At 32.7% G+C, this 23913-nt stretch overlaps 1 protein-coding gene across 4 annotated transcripts in view; it reads right to left on the bottom strand.

Annotated features, from left to right (window-relative positions):
- LOC125054032 (nucleoside diphosphate phosphatase ENTPD5) overlaps positions 1 to 23913 on the bottom strand; it is a 33254-nt gene that overhangs the window by 3620 nt on the left and 5721 nt on the right. For 3 of the 4 annotated variants that reach the window (XM_047655689.1, XM_047655691.1, XM_047655690.1), the window contains 6 exons: positions 6578 to 6721; positions 5596 to 5684; positions 4728 to 4891; positions 3235 to 3326; positions 1538 to 1691; positions 53 to 202 (listed from right to left, as the gene is read on the bottom strand). In XM_047655689.1, coding sequence (XP_047511645.1) covers positions 53 to 202; positions 1538 to 1691; positions 3235 to 3326; positions 4728 to 4891; positions 5596 to 5684; positions 6578 to 6721 — 793 coding nt within the window. Of the gene's footprint in view, positions 1 to 52; positions 203 to 1537; positions 1692 to 3234; positions 3327 to 4727; positions 4892 to 5595; positions 5685 to 6577; positions 6722 to 21487; positions 21616 to 23913 lie in introns of those variants that run through there. The other variant, XM_047655692.1, reaches the window with a different exon arrangement.

Raw genomic sequence — 23913 nt, 5'->3', positions numbered from 1 at the left:
AATAAATTTTGCATTTAAAAAAGGTTTAAAATAAGAAATAAATGTTATTTACCTAATAATATACTGTTTGTTAGCGTACGTCCATTTCTCCTTTTGGACGATAGGGTCAACGCACACTGAGACAAACTCATTCGTGTCATTATCGCCTGCTTCTTGCTTAAATACCCCGTGTCTAGCCGCCAGAAGACCCAAGTTCAGGTAACTGAAAAAAAAAATAACATTTTAAATATAACTTACAAAAATGTAAGATTTTAATTAATAAAAAAATAAGGTATTAACTTGACTTAAAACTACTTGATCGTCGAGATAGGCAATTTTCTTTAAATAAATTGTCTTTACATAAAGACATCATTTAAGATTACGATTTAGTCTTACTTAAGACTATTAAAAAATTTAAGTCTAACCTAATAAGGATATTAAATGTATAATATATTATAATTTAATATATTATATATATTTAACATAAGAAAGTATGTGTCCAATAACACAAGAAGTGCAAAACTACAATGCATATGTGACCGTCAACCAATCAGCCAATCAGCGCGCGAGGTGCGTTCCGTTTCACATTTTGACGGTTTCACTTCGATAGATTACAATCTACCGAATAATAATTGAATTGTAAGCAGTTCCGGTTTACAATCTTTCGACAGTTCACAATCTCGGGAGTTAGATTACAACCTAACTATATTTACAATTTTACGGAGTGACACATATAATAATAATAATAAAAACTATATTCATGGAAAAAAGGTTGTGATAAAATTCATCTATCGCTAGTTCACACATATGGAGTTCCTGTGTTGTGGTTGACTCGATAACAATTAGTCTAAAACAGTTTTTTTTTAGAAAAAGTATGTTTAGTGTTACGATTAATCAATCAAACTTGTAAGACATTAAGTATGTGTTAATATGCGTGTTGTTCCCACGAGAATGTAAGTGCGTACTGCTTTCACCATGCCTCCTGCTGATAGAGGACAAATCTTTGTTTTTAAATTATTTTATTATTATTTTCTTATTACTTAAGATGTCATGTGGAACATGGTGTAATGGTTGCAGCTCCTTACAATCATTGTTTAAAACAAAAAACTTGGCGATTAAAGTATGACGGAGAGTTTTTTACCAGTTCTCGTCCGTTCTACACCCTCGATTTGAGAACTGGCAGTAAATGTAAAAATATAAACATTTTTCTTTTTTGACGATCATAAGTGTACATTGTGTTACCTATATGAATAAATGATTTTGACTTTTTGACTATGTAAGAGTGTGTGTGCATGTACTTGAGAGTGTAGCTAAGAGTTGTTATAAGCGTGCGCTGTGTCTGTGTTAGTTTTTGGCACCTCAAATCATGCCAAGATACGCAATACCTCCATAGATTCGAAATCCAATTCAATTTATGAGTTTGTATCGGGATAGTTTGACTATCTCAGAATCCATAGACAAATCTATGTAGAGAATGATAAGGACAATAACAGGACAGTTATATACTTAAAAATGCCGTATAAATTATATTTAAAGAGAAACAAACACACAAAAATACCTGTGAGTGTACAAGGTAATGTTATCACCAGCTGGTACCACGAACTGATCAGCAGCCGGATACAATTTTGTATCCTCATCACTCAGTTGGAAGGTTATCTGAGTGGAACCGCCACCAAGGTCCAAAGCAGCCATAGTTTCTCCTCCTATCAGATCTGTAAAATTACACATCAAAATTAAATCTCATTTAACTTTTTTGAATTTGGCTATCCATCAAAATATGGATGCGATAAACAGCCATAAAAGGCAGATACAGCTCATGGACACCCATGTTAGCGGGTGCGTTGCGGACCTTTTAGGGAGTACGAACCAAGGCTAACTCAGGCTTTCTCAAACTTTCCCATGAACACCCATATTAGTAAATGTGTTGTGGACCGTTTGGGCAGGAGTATGCGTGTAGGTTCCAAGTCTGTACATTTTACTCAGACTTTTTTAGTTTTTTAGGCGTTTTTAGTTTTTTAGGCGTTTTTAGTTTTTTAGGCGTTTTTAGTTTTTTAGGCATTTTTAGTTTTTTAGGCGTTTTTAGTTTTTTAGGCATTTTTAGTTTTTTAGCCTTTTTTAGTTTTTTAGGCATTTTTAGTTTTTTAGGCAGGTTTAGTTTTTTAGACTTTTTTAGTTTTTTAGGCATTTTTAGTTTTTTAGGCGTTTTTAGTTTTTTTTGGCAGTTTTAGTTTTTTAGGCATTTTTAGTTTTTTAAACGTTTTTACTTTTTAGGCATTTTTAGTTTTTTAGCCTTTTTTAGTTTTTTAGGCATTTTTAGTTTTTTAGGCAGTTTTAGTTTTTTAGACTTTTTTAGTTTTTTAGGCATTTTTAGTTTTTTAGGCGTTTTTAGTTTTTTTTGGCAGTTTTAGTTTTTTAGGCTTTTTTAGTGTTTTTAGTCTTTTTAGTTTTTTAGGTATTTTTAGTTTTTTAGGCATTTTTAGTTTTTTAGGCAGTTTTAGTTTTTTAGGCTTTTTTAGTTTTTTAGGCTTGCCCAGGGACACCCATCTGACGTACGTCAGAGTTACGCCCCGAGAGTATAGCCAGACGCGGGCACTCTCTTCATTTTATAGCATTCATGTAGCATTTATTTATATATAGAACAGGGGTTAAACGGGCAGGAGGCTCATCTAATGTTAAGTGATACCGCCGCCCATGGACACTCTCAATGTCAGAGGGCGTTGCGCTCTTTTCTTGACCCTAAGTCGAATTGGTTCGGAAATACTTCAGCTGGTTCCACATAGTGGTGGTGTGCGCAAAAACTGACTTAAAATCGCTCAGTTGTGGAATGATGGACGTTCATCAGATGCCCGATGATGTTACTCAGCCAGGTATTAGACCGAACAACTCCTCTGAACACATGGTAAATGCGATAGAATATGCAGAAAGAAACAAAATTTACAAATATTTAAAATAAATTTTTGTTTTTATAATTTTTTAATCGGTGTTTTCTCCCTCGGTGATTGTTGTTGGCCTATAAAAAACCATAACTTTTTTTAATTTGAGATTTAGCTTTTAATCTTACATAGCATACAGCTAAATCTCTTACAGGTGATAGAATGAAAAGATTAAGCATCCTCCAAACCCAGTAACCGTACCATGCTGCTTTTCTTAAACAGTTGAAGGTTGTCCCATTGAAGACCTCCCCTGAGAGACAATTCAAGAGCTCACTACTTCGCAAAAGGAAATGCCTAGTGAAGCGAAAATTATTTGACTTACTATGTAATAAATTAACGGTGTACCAAATGAAGATTCCTTCATCGGATCCGTCCATTATTTCAACACTGTTCGGTCCCACATCGTAGCCAAGTCTGAAAAATATTAAATATTAAAGATATCAGTTTTTTTAGCTCTTAAACCAGCCCTGCGATTCTGTAACTCACTTTTCGAACTCACACAGCGGTTTTCGCATCGGCGGTCGCTCTCAAATCAGTCGTGAAGCAGTCATTTTATGATTTAGCAGTCTAATAAACAAGAAACTACAAGCTCCCACCTTTTCAGAATGCCAAATCATAAAATGACTGCTTCACGACTGATTTGAGAGCGACCGCCGATGCGAAAACCGCTGTGTGAGTTCGAAAAGTGAGTTACAGAATCGCAGGGCTGTCCTGGTAGAATGTGATGGCGTCCCCGGAGCCTCTGTAACGTGGCTTTGTAGGAACTACTCGAGGTGGTTTTAGTGGGTATTGCTCACCCGGTCTCTGAATAGCAGAGATTTTGGCGTGGATCGAGTCTCACCTCTGCAACTATTGAAGGCGCAAATGCATTTCGACCTCGGATACCAAAAAAAAAACTCTTAACCCTGAAGTTCACTGGAAATATCAACATGTGTCAGAATGGTGATCACTCTTTTAAATGTTTTTTTTTTATATTGGCTGACCCGGCAAACGTTTGTTTTGCCATGTATATATAGGAAACATTTTTTTAGTTCAATAAAAATAACTATCTACTTTAATAAAAGATAGGGGTTGATCGTAGAGGGGTGAAAATTAGGGGTTGTATGTATTTTTGTATGCTGTATCATCACTTCACTTAGGTGTTTGAAAGATAGATAGTAGCCGATCCTCAGACTTACTGAATATGCATAAAAAATTTCATAAGAATCGGTTGAGCCGCTTTGGAGGAGTATGGGAACGAACATTGTTACACGAGCATTTTATATATTAGATGATAATGACGTGTGCCCACACGAGCTTACGGAAGAGCCACTGGACACTCTTATTAGTCGGTGCGTTGTCGGCGTATGAGAGAGTTTGACACTAAAATTTAATTCTACAGCTCCCCAGTTAAAAAAAATAATAATAAATCAGTGGCGCTACAACCTCTTTAGGTCTTGGCCTCAGATTTCTGAATCTGTTTCATGATCAATTTTTAAATCTAATAGGGAAGTAGGTGATCAGCCTCCAGTGCCTGACACACGCCTTTTTGGGTTTAAGACATGTCGGTTTCCTCACGATGATTTCCTTCGCCGTTCGAGCAAATGTTAAATGCGCACATAGAAAGAAAGTCCATTGGTGCACAGCCGGGGATCGAACCTACGACCTCAGGTATGAGAGTCGCACGCTGAAGCTACTAGGCCAACACTGCTCATCACAGCTTCACAGTCACTCTGACTTAAAGTTAACGTTATTATAGAATTAATATCTAAATTTTGCTTTCCGGCAGAAGGACTTGTATCCATGACATGCAATAAATTAAAAAAAAATACATACTTGGCTATTGCATCGGCGACTTCTAGTACAAGTTGTTTGGCTTTATCAGCGGGTAGGAGCCTCAACCCGGCCGTAGCCCGAACGATAACGGGCGTAGAGCGACGCTTCTCTACCGGGGTGAGAAATTCCGCCTTTTTTATCAATTGGACTATTGTATCGGCACCCTGAAATGTGAAATTTATTTAGGATTTTATCTTTAATACAACTAAGCAAATTTACAAATATTTAAAATAAATTTTCGTTCCTATAATTTTTTAATTGATATTTTCGCCATTTGTGATTCATTACGTATCTATCACAATATACAAGTACAAATATAGTACGTAAATTGGAATGTCATTGTCATCCTTACTTGTTTATGGCAATTTTAGAACTCTATGGATTTAAAAATCTATGTCGCAACACAACGGTTGGCACTGAATTTTGACATTTAAGACCGAGTGAGGTGCGAAATGTTGACGTCATACTTATTACGTCATTCTTAAAGACGGCAACGCACTCGCGAGCCCTCGGGCATTGAGTGTCTATGGACAGACTTAACATCAAGTGAGCATCATGATCATATGCCCTGTTCTATAAAAAATCTCGCTATGGTTCTAGAACGTCGTTCTAGTTTCAAGCGCTATCAAACCATTTTCTAGAAGTTTCACATGTTTGACAGCGCTCATGAAGAGAATGTGACTTCGATGTTTAATATGGAACTATGTGCTTCTAACCTCAGAGTATGAAAGAGACAGATGAAAGATCATCCCTTTACTTAAACACAGATTATTCGCTTCTATGAATTGATTTATGGGTTGATGGATTTGATTGACAATTAACATTAAAAATAAAATGTTAATTGTCAATCAAATATTATATGTATTACCTTTTTAGGGTCGTCGACATAAGAAGAAAGTCCCGGCTTGCTTTCTTCGAAATATTCATCTACTAGATCTAGGCTGGTTTGACCGAATACTGGAACAGAAGAAATAAATTTTGTATTGCTAGTACAAAAATAAATAATATGACTTGAACTGTTCCCTAGGAATTTACTTTAGTCTCCAATTAATCAGAGTTGGCCTATGAGCGCCTCTCAACTATGAGATCGTGCGCACACCAATTTTTTGTGTAATAATGTTAATCTAATATAATACTGAACTGGCCTTGCAATACATTTTATGGAAATAAATATTGTTGCAAAAATGATATCAAAATAGTACAGAGACATCTGTCAATAATTAGGTAAACTGTCAATGTCAAGTGACATTTTGTTATTTGTCTCTATTCTGTATTTAGTCGTGGTTCTATTTTATATCTTGCTCTGGTAAAAGTTTTGAATGTTCTCTTTCTTTTACATTAGCTATGGAAGTATATATAGATAGATACTAGCAGAGTCGGCCAAGCGTTGCTGTGGCTAAGGTTTTATAAGGTTCTAATCTAACTAATCAAGGGAAACGGTAGGAGAACACCAGTCATGGGGACTACTATCCATTTTTGTTGCTATGCCATTAAATTGTAGCTTAACAGCTTACTTTCGACACAGCGCCATCTGTTAGAATAATTGTGACTATCAAATAATAAACAAATATTTTGCAACAAAATAATATTGCGGGTATAAATTGAGATGTAAGCTATCCTATCTTTTAAGTTAGATCAAGCTGCACACGGTGTGCAAATTTGATTGATATCGGTTCGGTAGTTTAGGAGTCATAGCGGACAAACAACGTGACACGTAATTTATATAATATATTAAGATATAGATATGGAACTATAGAAATGAAAACTAAAAATCCTTAGTGTTTCTTATATTATTAATGGGGTTTCAAACGAGAATGATAATTAAGAACATTTTTATATATATACTCTACCTGTGAATGGCACCCTAAACTTATAAGCTAGAACCCTGGACCCTGAGGATCCAGCGTCAATGATGACAGCGTGGTGGGTGATGCTCTCGTAACCGAGACTCTTCGCGATGCCATCGAACCACTGTGTCTGGCCCGCGAAAAGACCTGAAATTAGTATTCATCTGTTAAATTCAGAACCGAATCCAGTCGCAAATATATAATCTAATTCGGAGCGGGTCTTTATAACAGCTTGCCTTCTGAGATACGGGAAATTGTAGCAATGGAACCGTTTCAAATACGCCGAGTTTTTTGGTAGATAAAATATGAATATGTTTATTGAAAAAAAAATATGTTTATTATGGAACATAAGATACATGTATCACTTATTCCACGTCATTAAGTTTGAATTTGTAGGCATCCCTACTCATCGGCAAAGAAGACAGAGGGTGTAGGCCGAGAGAAAAAGCCGGCGTAAAAAGCTCTCGGTACTCTTTTAAAATAGCAAATCATCAAACAAAACTTACTTTAAAAAAAATATCGCAAATAATGTAGTAACTGCGTACGACAGTAGCGTATATTTTACTATTTTTTTTCTAACGTATATTTTTGACGAGAATAAACTCATTTAAACCTAAATTTCTATTCTGGCGTTTTGACGTACAATGTAAGAAAATGAAGATGGACTAGTTAGCTGACAAAATGTCGACATTTATAGCAAAAAAGATAATACGTGTTAATACTAGATTACAATTTGTTTCTTAAACATGGACTTAAGAGTCGATAATATCGCATAAACATTTCTATTGTTTTGTCAATAATACACGTTAAACGTTAACGTACCTGCATATACCACGAACTATATTTTCGTTACGTATTTTGTACATATATGCTATTAGGCATTTCAAAAGCAGTCCAAAAGCATAACCATACTCCTATTACGCATTCCTATTACCCAAAAAACAACGAATGTTTTTTTTTTAAATTCTCATTCTCAAGTGCAAAAACTATATAAACGAAACTGATAATTATAAGACGATGCTTTTGAATATTGAAAATTGTATGGTCTGGTAACGAGAGACGTTGCTTATTAGCATCCATAAACAATTGAAGACACAAATTTTTATCGGAAAAAAGATCGACTTCCGCGAAATGTTTAAATATACGAAAGTGATAAATTAAAAGACGATGCTTTTGAATATTGAAAATTGTATGGTCTGGTAAAGAGAGACGTTGCTTATTACCATAAACAATTGAAGACACAAATTTTTATCGGAAAAAAGATCGACTTCCGCGAAATGTTTAAATATACGAAAGTGATAAATTAAAAGACGATGCTTTTGAATATTGAAAATTGTATGGTCTGGTAAAGAGAGACGTTGCTTATTACCATAAACAATTGAAGACACACAAATTTATCAGAAAAAAGATCGACTTCCGCGAAATGTTTAAATATACGAAACTGATAATTAAAAGACGATGCTTTTGAATATTGAAAATTGTATGGTCTGGTAACGAGAGACGTTGCTTATTAGCATCCATAAACAATTGAAGACACAAATTTTTATCGGAAAAAAGATCGACTTCCGCGAAATGTTTAAATATACGAAAGTGATAAATTAAAAGACGATGCTTTTGAATATTGAAAATTGTATGGTCTGGTAAAGAGAGACGTTGCTTATTACCATAAACAATTGAAGACACACAAATTTATCGGAAAAAAGATCGACTTCCGCGAAATGTTTAAATATACGAAAGTGATAAATTAAAAGACGATGCTTTTGAATATTGAAAATTGTATGGTCTGGTAAAGAGAGACGTTGCTTATTACCATAAACAATTGAAGACACACAAATTTATCAGAAAAAAGATCGACTTCCGCGAAATGTTTAAATATACGAAACTGATAATTAAAAGACGATGCTTTTGAATATTGAAAATTGTATGGTCTGGTAACGAGAGACGTTGCTTATTAGCATCCATAAACAATTGAAGACACAAATTTTTATCGGAAAAAAGATCGACTTCCGCGAAATGTTTAAATATACGAAAGTGATAAATTAAAAGACGATGCTTTTGAATATTGAAAATTGTATGGTCTGGTAACGAGAGACGTTGCTTATTAGCATCCATAAACAATTGAAGACACAAATTTTTATCGGAAAAAAGATCGACTTCCGCGAAATGTTTAAATATACGAAAGTGATAAATTAAAAGACGATGCTTTTGAATATTGAAAATTGTATGGTCTGGTAAAGAGAGACGTTGCTTATTACCATAAACAATTGAAGACACACAAATTTATCAGAAAAAAGATCGACTTCCGCGAAATGTTTAAATATACGAAACTGATAATTAAAAGACGATGCTTTTGAATATTGAAAATTGTATGGTCTGGTAACGAGAGACGTTGCTTATTAGCATCCATAAACAATTGAAGACACAAATTTTTATCGGAAAAAAGATCGACTTCCGCGAAATGTTTAAATATACGAAAGTGATAAATTAAAAGACGATGCTTTTGAATATTGAAAATTGTATGGTCTGGTAAAGAGAGACGTTGCTTATTACCATAAACAATTGAAGACACACAAATTTATCAGAAAAAAGATCGACTTCCGCGAAATGTTTAAATATACGAAACTGATAATTAAAAGACGATGCTTTTGAATATTGAAAATTGTATGGTCTGGTAACGAGAGACGTTGCTTATTAGCATCCATAAACAATTGAAGACACAAATTTTTATCGGAAAAAAGATCGACTTCCGCGAAATGTTTAAATATACGAAAGTGATAAATTAAAAGACGATGCTTTTGAATATTGAAAATTGTATGGTCTGGTAAAGAGAGACGTTGCTTATTACCATAAACAATTGAAGACACACAAATTTATCAGAAAAAAGATCGACTTCCGCGAAATGTTTAAATATACGAAACTGATAATTAAAAGACGATGCTTTTGAATATTGAAAATTGTATGGTCTGGTAACGAGAGACGTTGCTTATTAGCATCCATAAACAATTGAAGACACAAATTTTTATCGGAAAAAAGATCGACTTCCGCGAAATGTTTAAATATACGAAAGTGATAAATTAAAAGACGATGCTTTTGAATATTGAAAATTGTATGGTCTGGTAAAGAGAGACGTTGCTTATTACCATAAACAATTGAAGACACACAAATTTATCAGAAAAAAGATCGACTTCCGCGAAATGTTTAAATATACGAAACTGATAATTAAAAGACGATGCTTTTGAATATTGAAAATTGTATAGTCTGGTAACGAGAGACGTTGCTTATTAGCATCCATAAACAATTGAAGACACAAATTTTTATCGGAAAAAAGATCGACTTCCGCGAAATGTTTAAATATACGAAAGTGATAAATTAAAAGACGATGCTTTTGAATATTGAAAATTGTATGGTCTGGTAAAGAGAGACGTTGCTTATTACCATAAACAATTGAAGACACACAAATTTATCGGAAAAAAGATCGACTTCCGCGAAATGTTTAAATATACGAAAGTGATAAATTAAAAGACGATGCTTTTGAATATTGAAAATTGTATGGTCTGGTAAAGAGAGACGTTGCTTATTACCATAAACAATTGAAGACACACAAATTTATCAGAAAAAAGATCGACTTCCGCGAAATGTTTAAATATACGAAACTGATAATTAAAAGACGATGCTTTTGAATATTGAAAATTGTATGGTCTGGTAACGAGAGACGTTGCTTATTAGCATCCATAAACAATTGAAGACACAAATTTTTATCGGAAAAAAGATCGACTTCCGCGAAATGTTTAAATATACGAAAGTGATAAATTAAAAGACGATGCTTTTGAATATTGAAAATTGTATGGTCTGGTAAAGAGAGACGTTGCTTATTACCATAAACAATTGAAGACACACAAATTTATCAGAAAAAAGATCGACTTCCGCGAAATGTTTAAATATACGAAACTGATAATTAAAAGACGATGCTTTTGAATATTGAAAATTGTATGGTCTGGTAACGAGAGACGTTGCTTATTAGCATCCATAAACAATTGAAGACACAAATTTTTATCGGAAAAAAGATCGACTTCCGCGAAATGTTTAAATATACGAAAGTGATAAATTAAAAGACGATGCTTTTGAATATTGAAAATTGTATGGTCTGGTAAAGAGAGACGTTGCTTATTACCATAAACAATTGAAGACACACAAATTTATCGGAAAAAAGATCGACTTCCGCGAAATGTTTAAATATACGAAAGTGATAAATTAAAAGACGATGCTTTTGAATATTGAAAATTGTATGGTCTGGTAAAGAGAGACGTTGCTTATTACCATAAACAATTGAAGACACACAAATTTATCAGAAAAAAGATCGACTTCCGCGAAATGTTTAAATATACGAAACTGATAATTAAAAGACGATGCTTTTGAATATTGAAAATTGTATGGTCTGGTAACGAGAGACGTTGCTTATTAGCATCCATAAACAATTGAAGACACAAATTTTTATCGGAAAAAAAATCGACTTCCGCGAAATGTTTAAATATACGAAAGTGATAAATTAAAAGACGATGCTTTTGAATATTGAAAATTGTATGGTCTGGTAACGAGAGACGTTGCTTATTAGCATCCATAAACAATTGAAGACACAAATTTTTATCGGAAAAAAGATCGACTTCCGCGAAATGTTTAAATATACGAAAGTGATAAATTAAAAGACGATGCTTTTGAATATTGAAAATTGTATGGTCTGGTAAAGAGAGACGTTGCTTATTACCATAAACAATTGAAGACACACAAATTTATCAGAAAAAAGATCGACTTCCGCGAAATGTTTAAATATACGAAACTGATAATTAAAAGACGATGCTTTTGAATATTGAAAATTGTATGGTCTGGTAACGAGAGACGTTGCTTATTAGCATCCATAAACAATTGAAGACACAAATTTTTATCGGAAAAAAGATCGACTTCCGCGAAATGTTTAAATATACGAAAGTGATAAATTAAAAGACGATGCTTTTGAATATTGAAAATTGTATGGTCTGGTAAAGAGAGACGTTGCTTATTACCATAAACAATTGAAGACACACAAATTTATCGGAAAAAAGATCGACTTCCGCGAAATGTTTAAATATACGAAAGTGATAAATTAAAAGACGATGCTTTTGAATATTGAAAATTGTATGGTCTGGTAAAGAGAGACGTTGCTTATTACCATAAACAATTGAAGACACACAAATTTATCAGAAAAAAGATCGACTTCCGCGAAATGTTTAAATATACGAAACTGATAATTAAAAGACGATGCTTTTGAATATTGAAAATTGTATGGTCTGGTAACGAGAGACGTTGCTTATTAGCATCCATAAACAATTGAAGACACAAATTTTTATCGGAAAAAAGATCGACTTCCGCGAAATGTTTAAATATACGAAAGTGATAAATTAAAAGACGATGCTTTTGAATATTGAAAATTGTATGGTCTGGTAAAGAGAGACGTTGCTTATTACCATAAACAATTGAAGACACACAAATTTATCAGAAAAAAGATCGACTTCCGCGAAATGTTTAAATATACGAAACTGATAATTAAAAGACGATGCTTTTGAATATTGAAAATTGTATGGTCTGGTAACGAGAGACGTTGCTTATTAGCATCCATAAACAATTGAAGACACAAATTTTTATCGGAAAAAAGATCGACTTCCGCGAAATGTTTAAATATACGAAAGTGATAAATTAAAAGACGATGCTTTTGAATATTGAAAATTGTATGGTCTGGTAACGAGAGACGTTGCTTATTAGCATCCATAAACAATTGAAGACACAAATTTTTATCGGAAAAAAGATCGACTTCCGCGAAATGTTTAAATATACGAAAGTGATAAATTAAAAGACGATGCTTTTGAATATTGAAAATTGTATGGTCTGGTAAAGAGAGACGTTGCTTATTACCATAAACAATTGAAGACACAAATTTATCAGAAAAAAGATCGACTTCCGCGAAATGTTTAAATATACGAAACTGATAATTAAAAGACGATGCTTTTGAATATTGAAAATTGTATGGTCTGGTAACGAGAGACGTTGCTTATTAGCATCCATAAACAATTGAAGACACAAATTTTTATCGGAAAAAAGATCGACTTCCGCGAAATGTTTAAATATACGAAAGTGATAAATTAAAAGACGATGCTTTTGAATATTGAAAATTGTATGGTCTGGTAAAGAGAGACGTTGCTTATTACCATAAACAATTGAAGACACACAAATTTATCAGAAAAAAGATCGACTTCCGCGAAATGTTTAAATATACGAAACTGATAATTAAAAGACGATGCTTTTGAATATTGAAAATTGTATGGTCTGGTAACGAGAGACGTTGCTTATTAGCATCCATAAACAATTGAAGACACAAATTTTTATCGGAAAAAAGATCGACTTCCGCGAAATGTTTAAATATACGAAAGTGATAAATTAAAAGACGATGCTTTTGAATATTGAAAATTGTATGGTCTGGTAACGAGAGACGTTGCTTATTAGCATCCATAAACAATTGAAGACACAAATTTTTATCGGAAAAAAGATCGACTTCCGCGAAATGTTTAAATATACGAAAGTGATAAATTAAAAGACGATGCTTTTGAATATTGAAAATTGTATGGTCTGGTAAAGAGAGACGTTGCTTATTACCATAAACAATTGAAGACACACAAATTTATCAGAAAAAAGATCGACTTCCGCGAAATGTTTAAATATACGAAACTGATAATTAAAAGACGATGCTTTTGAATATTGAAAATTGTATGGTCTGGTAACGAGAGACGTTGCTTATTAGCATCCATAAACAATTGAAGACACAAATTTTTATCGGAAAAAAGATCGACTTCCGCGAAATGTTTAAATATACGAAAGTGATAAATTAAAAGACGATGCTTTTGAATATTGAAAATTGTATGGTCTGGTAAAGAGAGACGTTGCTTATTACCATAAACAATTGAAGACACACAAATTTATCGGAAAAAAGATCGACTTCCGCGAAATGTTTAAATATACGAAAGTGATAAATTAAAAGACGATGCTTTTGAATATTGAAAATTGTATGGTCTGGTAACGAGAGACGTTGCTTATTAGCATCCATAAACAATTGAAGACACAAATTTTTATCGGAAAAAAGATCGACTTCCGCGAAATGTTTAAATATACGAAAGTGATAAATTAAAAGACGATGCTTTTGAATATTGAAAATTGTATGGTCTGGTAAAGAGAGACGTTGCTTATTACCATAAACAATTGAAGACACACAAATTTATCAGAAAAAAGATCGACTTCCGCGAAATGTTTAAATATACGAAACTGATAATTAAAAGACGATGCTTTTGAATATTGAAAATTGTATGGTCTGGTAACGAGAGACGTTGCTTATTAGCATCCATAAACAATTGAAGACACAAATTTTTATCGGAAAAAAGATCGACTTCCGCGAAATGTTTAAATATACGAAAGTGATAAATTAAAAGACGATGCTTTTGAATATTGAAAATTGTATGGTCTGGTAAAGAGAGACGTTGCTTATTACCATAAACAATTGAAGACACACAAATTTATCGGAAAAAAGATCGACTTCCGCGAAATGTTTAAATATACGAAAGTGATAAATTAAAAGACGATGCTTTTGAATATTGAAAATTGTATGGTCTGGTAAAGAGAGACGTTGCTTATTACCATAAACAATTGAAGACACACAAATTTATCAGAAAAAAGATCGACTTCCGCGAAATGTTTAAATATACGAAACTGATAATTAAAAGACGATGCTTTTGAATATTGAAAATTGTATGGTCTGGTAACGAGAGACGTTGCTTATTAGCATCCATAAACAATTGAAGACACAAATTTTTATCGGAAAAAAGATCGACTTCCGCGAAATGTTTAAATATACGAAAGTGATAAATTAAAAGACGATGCTTTTGAATATTGAAAATTGTATGGTCTGGTAAAGAGAGACGTTGCTTATTACCATAAACAATTGAAGACACACAAATTTATCAGAAAAAAGATCGACTTCCGCGAAATGTTTAAATATACGAAACTGATAATTAAAAGACGATGCTTTTGAATATTGAAAATTGTATGGTCTGGTAACGAGAGACGTTGCTTATTAGCATCCATAAACAATTGAAGACACAAATTTTTATCGGAAAAAAGATCGACTTCCGCGAAATGTTTAAATATACGAAAGTGATAAATTAAAAGACGATGCTTTTGAATATTGAAAATTGTATGGTCTGGTAAAGAGAGACGTTGCTTATTACCATAAACAATTGAAGACACACAAATTTATCGGAAAAAAGATCGACTTCCGCGAAATGTTTAAATATACGAAAGTGATAAATTAAAAGACGATGCTTTTGAATATTGAAAATTGTATGGTCTGGTAACGAGAGACGTTGCTTATTAGCATCCATAAACAATTGAAGACACAAATTTTTATCGGAAAAAAGATCGACTTCCGCGAAATGTTTAAATATACGAAAGTGATAAATTAAAAGACGATGCTTTTGAATATTGAAAATTGTATGGTCTGGTAAAGAGAGACGTTGCTTATTACCATAAACAATTGAAGACACACAAATTTATCAGAAAAAAGATCGACTTCCGCGAAATGTTTAAATATACGAAACTGATAATTAAAAGACGATGCTTTTGAATATTGAAAATTGTATGGTCTGGTAACGAGAGACGTTGCTTATTAGCATCCATAAACAATTGAAGACACAAATTTTTATCGGAAAAAAGATCGACTTCCGCGAAATGTTTAAATATACGAAAGTGATAAATTAAAAGACGATGCTTTTGAATATTGAAAATTGTATGGTCTGGTAAAGAGAGACGTTGCTTATTACCATAAACAATTGAAGACACACAAATTTATCGGAAAAAAGATCGACTTCCGCGAAATGTTTAAATATACGAAAGTGATAAATTAAAAGACGATGCTTTTGAATATTGAAAATTGTATGGTCTGGTAAAGAGAGACGTTGCTTATTACCATAAACAATTGAAGACACACAAATTTATCAGAAAAAAGATCGACTTCCGCGAAATGTTTAAATATACGAAACTGATAATTAAAAGACGATGCTTTTGAATATTGAAAATTGTATGGTCTGGTAACGAGAGACGTTGCTTATTAGCATCCATAAACAATTGAAGACACAAATTTTTATCGGAAAAAAGATCGACTTCCGCGAAATGTTTAAATATACGAAAGTGATAAATTAAAAGACGATGCTTTTGAATATTGAAAATTGTATGGTCTGGTAAAGAGAGACGTTGCTTATTACCATAAACAATTGAAGACACACAAATTTATCAGAAAAAAGATCGACTTCCGCGAAATGTTTAAATATACGAAACTGATAATTAAAAGACGATGCTTTTGAATATTGAAAATTGTATGGTCTGGTAACGAGAGACGTTGCTTATTAGCATCCATAAACAATTGAAGACACAAATTTTTATCGGAAAAAAGATCGACTTCCGCGAAATGTTTAAATATACGAAAGTGATAAATTAAAAGACGATGCTTTTGAATATTGAAAATTGTATGGTCTGGTAAAGAGAGACGTTGCTTATTACCATAAACAATTGAAGACACACAAATTTATCAGAAAAAAGATCGACTTCCGCGAAATGTTTAAATATACGAAACTGATAATTAAAAGACGATGCTTTTGAATATTGAAAATTGTATGGTCTGGTAACGAGAGACGTTGCTTATTAGCATCCATAAACAATTGAAGACACACAAATTTATCGGAAAAAAGATCGACTTCCGCGAAATGTTTAAATATACGAAAGTGATAAATTAAAAGACGATGCTTTTGAATATTGAAAATTGTATGGTCTGGTAAAGAGAGACGTTGCTTATTACCATAAACAATTGAAGACACACAAATTTATCAGAAAAAAGATCGACTTCCGCGAAATGTTTAAATATACGAAACTGATAATTAAAAGACGATGCTTTTGAATATTGAAAATTGTATGGTCTGGTAAAGAGAGACGTTGCTTATTACCATAAACAATTGAAGACACACAAATTTATCAGAAAAAAGATCGACTTCCGCGAAATGTTTAAATATACGAAACTGATAATTAAAAGACGATGCTTTTGAATATTGAAAATTGTATGGTCTGGTAAAGAGAGACGTTGCTTATTACCATAAACAATTGAAGACACACAAATTTATCAGAAAAAAGATCGACTTCCGCGAAATGTTTAAATATACGAAACTGTTAATTAAAAGACGATGCTTTTGAATATTGAAAATTGTATGGTCTGGTAACGAGAGACGTTGCTTATTACCATAAACAATTGAAGACACACAAATTTATCAGAAAAAAGATCGACTTCCGCGAAATGTTTAAATATACGAAACTGATAATTAAAAGACGATGCTTTTGAATATTGAAAATTGTATGGTCTGGTAAAGAGAGACGTTGCTTATTACCATAAACAATTGAAGACACACAAATTTATCAGAAAAAAGATCGACTTCCGGGAAATGTTTAAATATACGAAACTGATAATTAACCCAGCAATGCCCAGTTTCTTTTTAAATTATTATTTTTGTATTTGATGCAATAACCTCACTTAAAATAACATTAATAAAGAGAAAAACAAGTTGTTTTAAAAAAAAGTTGTTTATTTTGCGAAAAATTAAACGTGTCCATACGGACACGCTAAGCGTTAAGGTGTACAAATTAAATTATATCTTCACTAATTTAAATAACAAATAGAAAAAGAAAAAAACAAGAAAGGACTTAGTTGTTTTTGTGGTAATCCCTAAATTAGTCGACGCAAAGGCAAACAGTACATTTGCAGCAAGCTTTTCGAACTGCAGAAGATTTAGTCTTGCAGTACGGACTCACACATCTCCTCCTTTTTCTGTTTTAGTAACAAAATGTTTCATTTTGTCAAAGCGCGAAGTGTTCGCTATCGCTGAACTAGAAGTACTAGATCTCCCTAGCCCTTTGGGCATAGAGTTATATTTGCTCTAATAATGTGACACAATCTCCCTTCTGAAATCAAGCTGTGCCACTTTAGCACCTGCTTTCCATTGTAGTTGCCAAGCGTTGTGAATGCAAGTACCCAGCCTCCAGCTGAATAGGGCCCAATACCATTTTTTGCTTCTAATGTGTATTCGATACATATTTATATACTCGTCAAAACGATCGACGCCTCCCATGAACCGATTATATTTACTAAAAAGATGAGGACGTGGGACCTGTAGGTACATTCGTTTATCTTTCTGTGAATAACGCTTCACAGTACTTATGGGTACCCCCAGATTACTAGAAGCAATAAACACTATACAGCATCTTCTTTGCTTATCGCTGACTCATAATACTCTCATTTCTCTTTTTTATTTGCTTGTTTGTGGTGAGCTTCGGGCATTTTCTCAAACGATTTTCACGTACGGAACTTGTCGCGCCATAGCCATAGCCTTATCGAAGATAATTGAGCAACTTCAGACTTGTGAAGAGGCATTCAAAATATCACTCAATGTTCTTTGGTTTTTGAATATTCCATAATCCATATACCTGATAACAAGAAAGCGGAAGCAAAGTAATGTCAGCTCATTCAAGTGCTTAGCGTGTCCATATGGACACGCGAACAAATTTGTTCTAAAAGTCGATCGAAACAATGTTTTCACTTAGGTTATCATTTCAAACGTCAGATAACACTATTGACCACAATCCTATGCAAAAAGCAGTTAGCGTTTGAAATAATTTATAAGAAAAATTACTTACTTTCCACTGCCATCCATGTTTTTTCCAAAGATCAAAATCAAACTAAAACTAGAACCTTATTTTACACTCAATAATCACTCGGGCTAAAAATAAATGTCATTTGATACTTTGATAGTAGTTACATGGCATTACCAAAATAAGAAAACAGTTAGTCTGACTACAGTCATCGCTTAAATTTTCTACTTACTGCGTGTCCATATGGACACGCTGGGCATTGCTGGGTTAAAAGACGATGCTTTTGAATATTGAAAATTGTATGGTCTGGTAACGAGAGACGTTGCTTATTACCATAAACAATTGAAGACACACAAATTTATCAGAAAAAAGATCGACTTCCGCGAAATGTTTAAATATACGAAACTGATAATTAAAAGACGATGCTTTTGAATATTGAAAATTGTATGGTCTGGTAAAGAGAGACGTTGCTTATTACCATAAACAATTGAAGACACACAAATTTATCAGAAAAAAGATCGACTTCCGCGAAATGTTTAAATATACGAAACTGTTAATTAAAAGACGATGCTTTTGAATATTGAAAATTGTATGGTCTGGTAACGAGAGACGTTGCTTATTACCATAAACAATTGAAGACACACAAATTTATCAGAAAAAAGATCGACTTCCGCGAAATGTTTAAATATACGAAACTGATAATTAAAAGACGATGCTTTTGAATATTGAAAATTGTATGGTCTGGTAAAGAGAGACGTTGCTTATTACCATAAACAATTGAAGACACACAAATTTATCAGAAAAAAGATCGACTTCCGCGAAATGTTTAAATATACGAAACTGATAATTAAAAGACGATGCTTTTGAATATTGAAAATTGTATGGTCTGGTAACGAGAGACGTTGCTTATTACCATAAACAATTGAAGACACACAAATTTATCAGAAAAAAGATCGACTTCCGCGAAATGTTTAAATATACGAAACTGATAATTAAAAGACGATGCTTTTGAATATTGAAAATTGTATGGTCTGGTAAAGAGAGACGTTGCTTATTACCATAAACAATTGAAGACACACAAATTTATCAGAAAAAAGATCGACTTCCGCGAAATGTTTAAATATACGAAACTGATAATTAAAAGACGATGCTTTTGAATATTGAAAATTGTATGGTCTGGTAAAGAGAGACGTTGCTTATTACCATAAACAATTGAAGACACACAAATTTATCAGAAAAAAGATCGACTTCCGCGAAATGTTTAAATATACGAAACTGATAATTAAAAGACGATGCTTTTGAATATTGAAAATTGTATGGTCTGGTAAAGAGAGACGTTGCTTATTACCATAAACAATTGAAGACACACAAATTTATCAGAAAAAAGATCGACTTCCGCGAAATGTTTAAATATACGAAACTGATAATTAAAAGACGATGCTTTTGAATATTGAAAATTGTATGGTCTGGTAAAGAGAGACGTTGCTTATTACCATAAACAATTGAAGACACACAAATTTATCAGAAAAAAGATCGACTTCCGCGAAATGTTTAAATATACGAAACTGATAATTAAAAGACGATGCTTTTGAATATTGAAAATTGTATGGTCTGGTAAAGAGAGACGTTGCTTATTACTATCCATAAACAATTATTGTAGACACACAAATTTATCGGAAAAAAGATCGACTTCCGCGAAATGTTTAAATATACGAAACTGAGAATTAAAAGACGATGCTTTTGAATATTGAAAATTGTATGGTCTGTTAAAGAGAGACGTTGCTTATTACTATCCATAAACAATTGTAGACACACAAATTTATCGGAAAAAAGATCGACTTCCGCGAAATTTTTAAATATACGAAAGTGATAAATTAAAAGACGATGCTTTTGAATATTGAAAATTGTATGGTCTGGTAAAGAGAGACGTTGCTTATTACTATCCATAAACAATTGTAGACACACAAATTTATCGGAAAAAAGATCGACTTCCGCGAAATGTACCTATAAGTATGTACTTGTTTCAGTAACTTTAAAACATAAATGACACATACATTAACCGGAATCAAATCATTCATGAATCACTATTAAGTGTTGTACTTCAAGAGTTAATAAAAATCATTGGATTTGTGACCTTAGAGACTAGGCAACTCAACCAACCAAAATCCCTGTTGTGGACCAATGAATATTTCTAAGTGTGCACGTGGGTAATGTCAAACATCGTGAGGAAACCGGCAAGAAATTCAAACTAAAATATAATATCGAAAAAGTGAGTGTTACAGGAAGCGAAGAAACTTGGCTGGAACGACGATTCCGATTCAATTAACAATAAAAAATATGTTTATTATAGAACATAAGATACAGTTATCACTTATTCCACGTCATTAAATTTGAATCTGTAGGCATCCCTACTCATCGGCAAAGAAGACAGAGGGTGTAGGCCGAGAGAAATAGCCGGCTTAAAAACTCTCGGTACTCTTTTAAAATAGCAAATCATCAAATAACACTTATTTTATAACAAATATCGCAAATTAATAAGAAGTAGCCCAGGCCCTTTTATCAACTAGATAATCGTTAACTTTATAGTAAGCCTTTTTACACAGCTTTTCTTTAATACATTTCAATTTAATTACAATAATATAATTGACAGCCAATTTTTAATATAATACTGTGTATGTAAACAGGATACATTTTGATATGAAACTTCCCGTTTAAAGTATTGTTTTAATTCCATGTAAAATAAATGTTGGTTAAATAATATTTCTCATTCTGTTGCGCTGACATTTTAATATTTTAATGGTCCCCTTTGGGTTCCTACCAAAGTTAGAAAACATCGTAAAAAAACAGTTTAGCCAAAAATACTGCGCTTTGGTCTCAGATTTCGATATCTGTATCGTGATCATTTGTTTTTTTATTAGCAAGTTGGAAAGTACCTTACATCTGTACCTGACACACATATTTTTCTGGTTTAGACTTACAAAAAGTAAATATAAATTGTAATTTAGTACAATGCGAATTTTAATTAAAAGCCATGTTCTAATTTAAAGAACTTCAGTTAATACTAGGACCATCTGTTTCTCTTTTTAATTTACTTCTCGCAATGATAATGTGAAACATGTGTGATTGAAAGCAAAAACAAAATAAATCTACCTGGTATTAACAAAGTCAGTGTACGCACTACCGTAGCGTTTGCCATTTTTTTCACATCACACGTCCAGTCACCGTACCAATCAATAACTACTGAGGCCGCGTGTGCCAATAAAACAAACTTTTAACTATAACAATCTTATTACATAGACCATAAAGCTTATTCAATTCAGTTAAGGCAGGCAGAAACAATTTCAAATCATTTATTTTTTTAACAAAATTTCTTGTGTTCATCAGAAATTATGGTTACCCTTGGTAAGAATCTATACTAATATTATAAAGAGGAAAAGATTGATTTTTTGTTTGTTTGAAATGAATAGGCTCCGAAACTACTGGACCGATTTCAAAAATTCTTTCACCGTTGGCAAGCTACACTGTTCCCGAGTGACATAAGCTATGTTTCATTTTCAAAAAAAATAGGGATGCTTACTAAAACTTGAATAATCTAACCCAAGGTGTAAAAAAAAATAAACAAAAAACTTCCTTCAATCGTGTGCGCTGCGAAAACTATTAATGATAGAACAAAATGATGTATTACAATTTTTCAGGACACATCACTCATCATCAATCTATAAAAAATGTCACGACAGCATGTCTCTATCTTTTATAGTTACGTCCCAATAAGCGTCCTTTTATTAATTTTTTTTTATTAAAATACCACCGCTAGAAAAGGCTCTTTATTCGTACCTAGGTATTGATCCTTATCAAAATAATTACCAACGTTTCACATAAGCTACAATTTAATGGCATAACCACCAAAAAAGCATGGTGGATTGGTGTTCTCCTGCCGTTTCTCTTAAATAGTTTACTACTATGTATTATAACAAAAATCTTAGCCACAGCAACGCTTGGCCGAGTCTACTAGTATGCTTATAAATAGCAAAAATTTCTGATGGCTTCGGTTTTGCAATATCTTGGGGACTTTTAAAAACTACTTTTTGGTGCCTACAGAATGTATTATGAACAATGCCAGATTTACAGGTCTGGAGACCCCAAACTATTTTTGAAAAGTACTTAAATAGAATTTTTTTTTATGTCAAGTATTCCAATAAATAATTTATTGTGAAACCAAGTATCGATTCTATTGTAAAGGCACTGGGGCTGAGGTCCTGGTTGCCTTCCAATAATTCTAGAGCTAATAATCATGTTATACATGAAACAGAGGAGGAATTGTGTACCCTTGTCATAACTCACTACAGCAATGTGAAATTGTTTGAATTTTTATTCACCTACACTGTAAGAAATCATAAATTGAAAACTATCAGGGCATTATTAAAAGAAAGATCAGTGAGGACCATATTTAACATCCCTCAATACATCAGTAATAAGAACATATACCTTGATTTAAATATACCAACTGTCAAACAGGAGATAGAAAGATATAGACCAGTGCCGATAATTTTTGAAACCAAAAAAAATTACAGTAGGATGAAACCCATTAGAAAAGGAGGGGAATATGATCAAAATGAAAGGAAAAATAAATTACGGTCGATCTGAGGTCGGGAAGGGGTGGGGGGGTTAGGTATAAGGGTAAAAAACGGTTTATCTCGATTTCCGGCAAAACTAAAAGTCCTATCGAAGAAAGTTAAATGGCAAAGTTGGAGGTAATAAAAAGATCTAAAACTTTTGTATTCACACATTTTTCACATAACCTCAAAAATTATGTGAAAAATTCAAAAAACCAAGTTTTTGGTTTTTAATTTTTATCTTTTACAAAAATATTTTTTATTTAACGAAATTTGGTGAAAACTTACCTTTCTATGTCCCAAATACGCTGTAATTTATTTGATTAAAAATATTTATTTGTTCACCTTAATTTGAATTAATATCGAAAAAACACCCTAATTTTCAATCGAAAATTCTGACGTCAAAATTTCAGCTTTTTTCAAAAAGTTGGTGTGCTTTCAGTTCGTTGAAATCTCTACTTTCCTATGGTAAAAAAATATATATATATATTACCATAGTAAATCTTCTCAGAAAACGCAAAAAATCGTATGCAGTAACGCCCAGACCTGTCATCCCCTTCCTTACTTCTCTATGAAATACGAAAATTTTAGCCCATCTAAAGGCTATTTTTTTTTTTTTAGGTCACTCAGGTATATATAAGTTATCTTAAAATAGTAATAAATAGGCATCTGATTATAATTTAAAGAAGATTCCCCTCCTTTTCTAATGGGTTTCATCCTACTGTAATTTTTTTCACTTTTTATTTATTTTAAAGGCTATCTGCACTGGCCTAATATAGCATCAATTACCAAAAAAGACTCTCAAACCACAAAAATGAGCTTGCCGTCAAACTCAGTGGAGATCAAAGCCTTCAACACAAAAGATTGAAGAGTCATAGTGTCCCAACCCTAAAAAATAGATTCCTCAGGATGGAATGAGACACCTACTGGAGAAGTGTCTCACGACGCTAAAAAGCCTAAGGA

The sequence above is a fragment of the Pieris napi genome, chromosome 11, assembly GCF_905475465.1.
Source record: "Pieris napi chromosome 11, ilPieNapi1.2, whole genome shotgun sequence".
Lineage (NCBI taxonomy): Eukaryota > Metazoa > Arthropoda > Insecta > Lepidoptera > Pieridae > Pieris > Pieris napi.
Note: the sequence above shows the minus strand (reverse complement) of the source record. Positions and strands in the feature narration are given on the sequence as shown.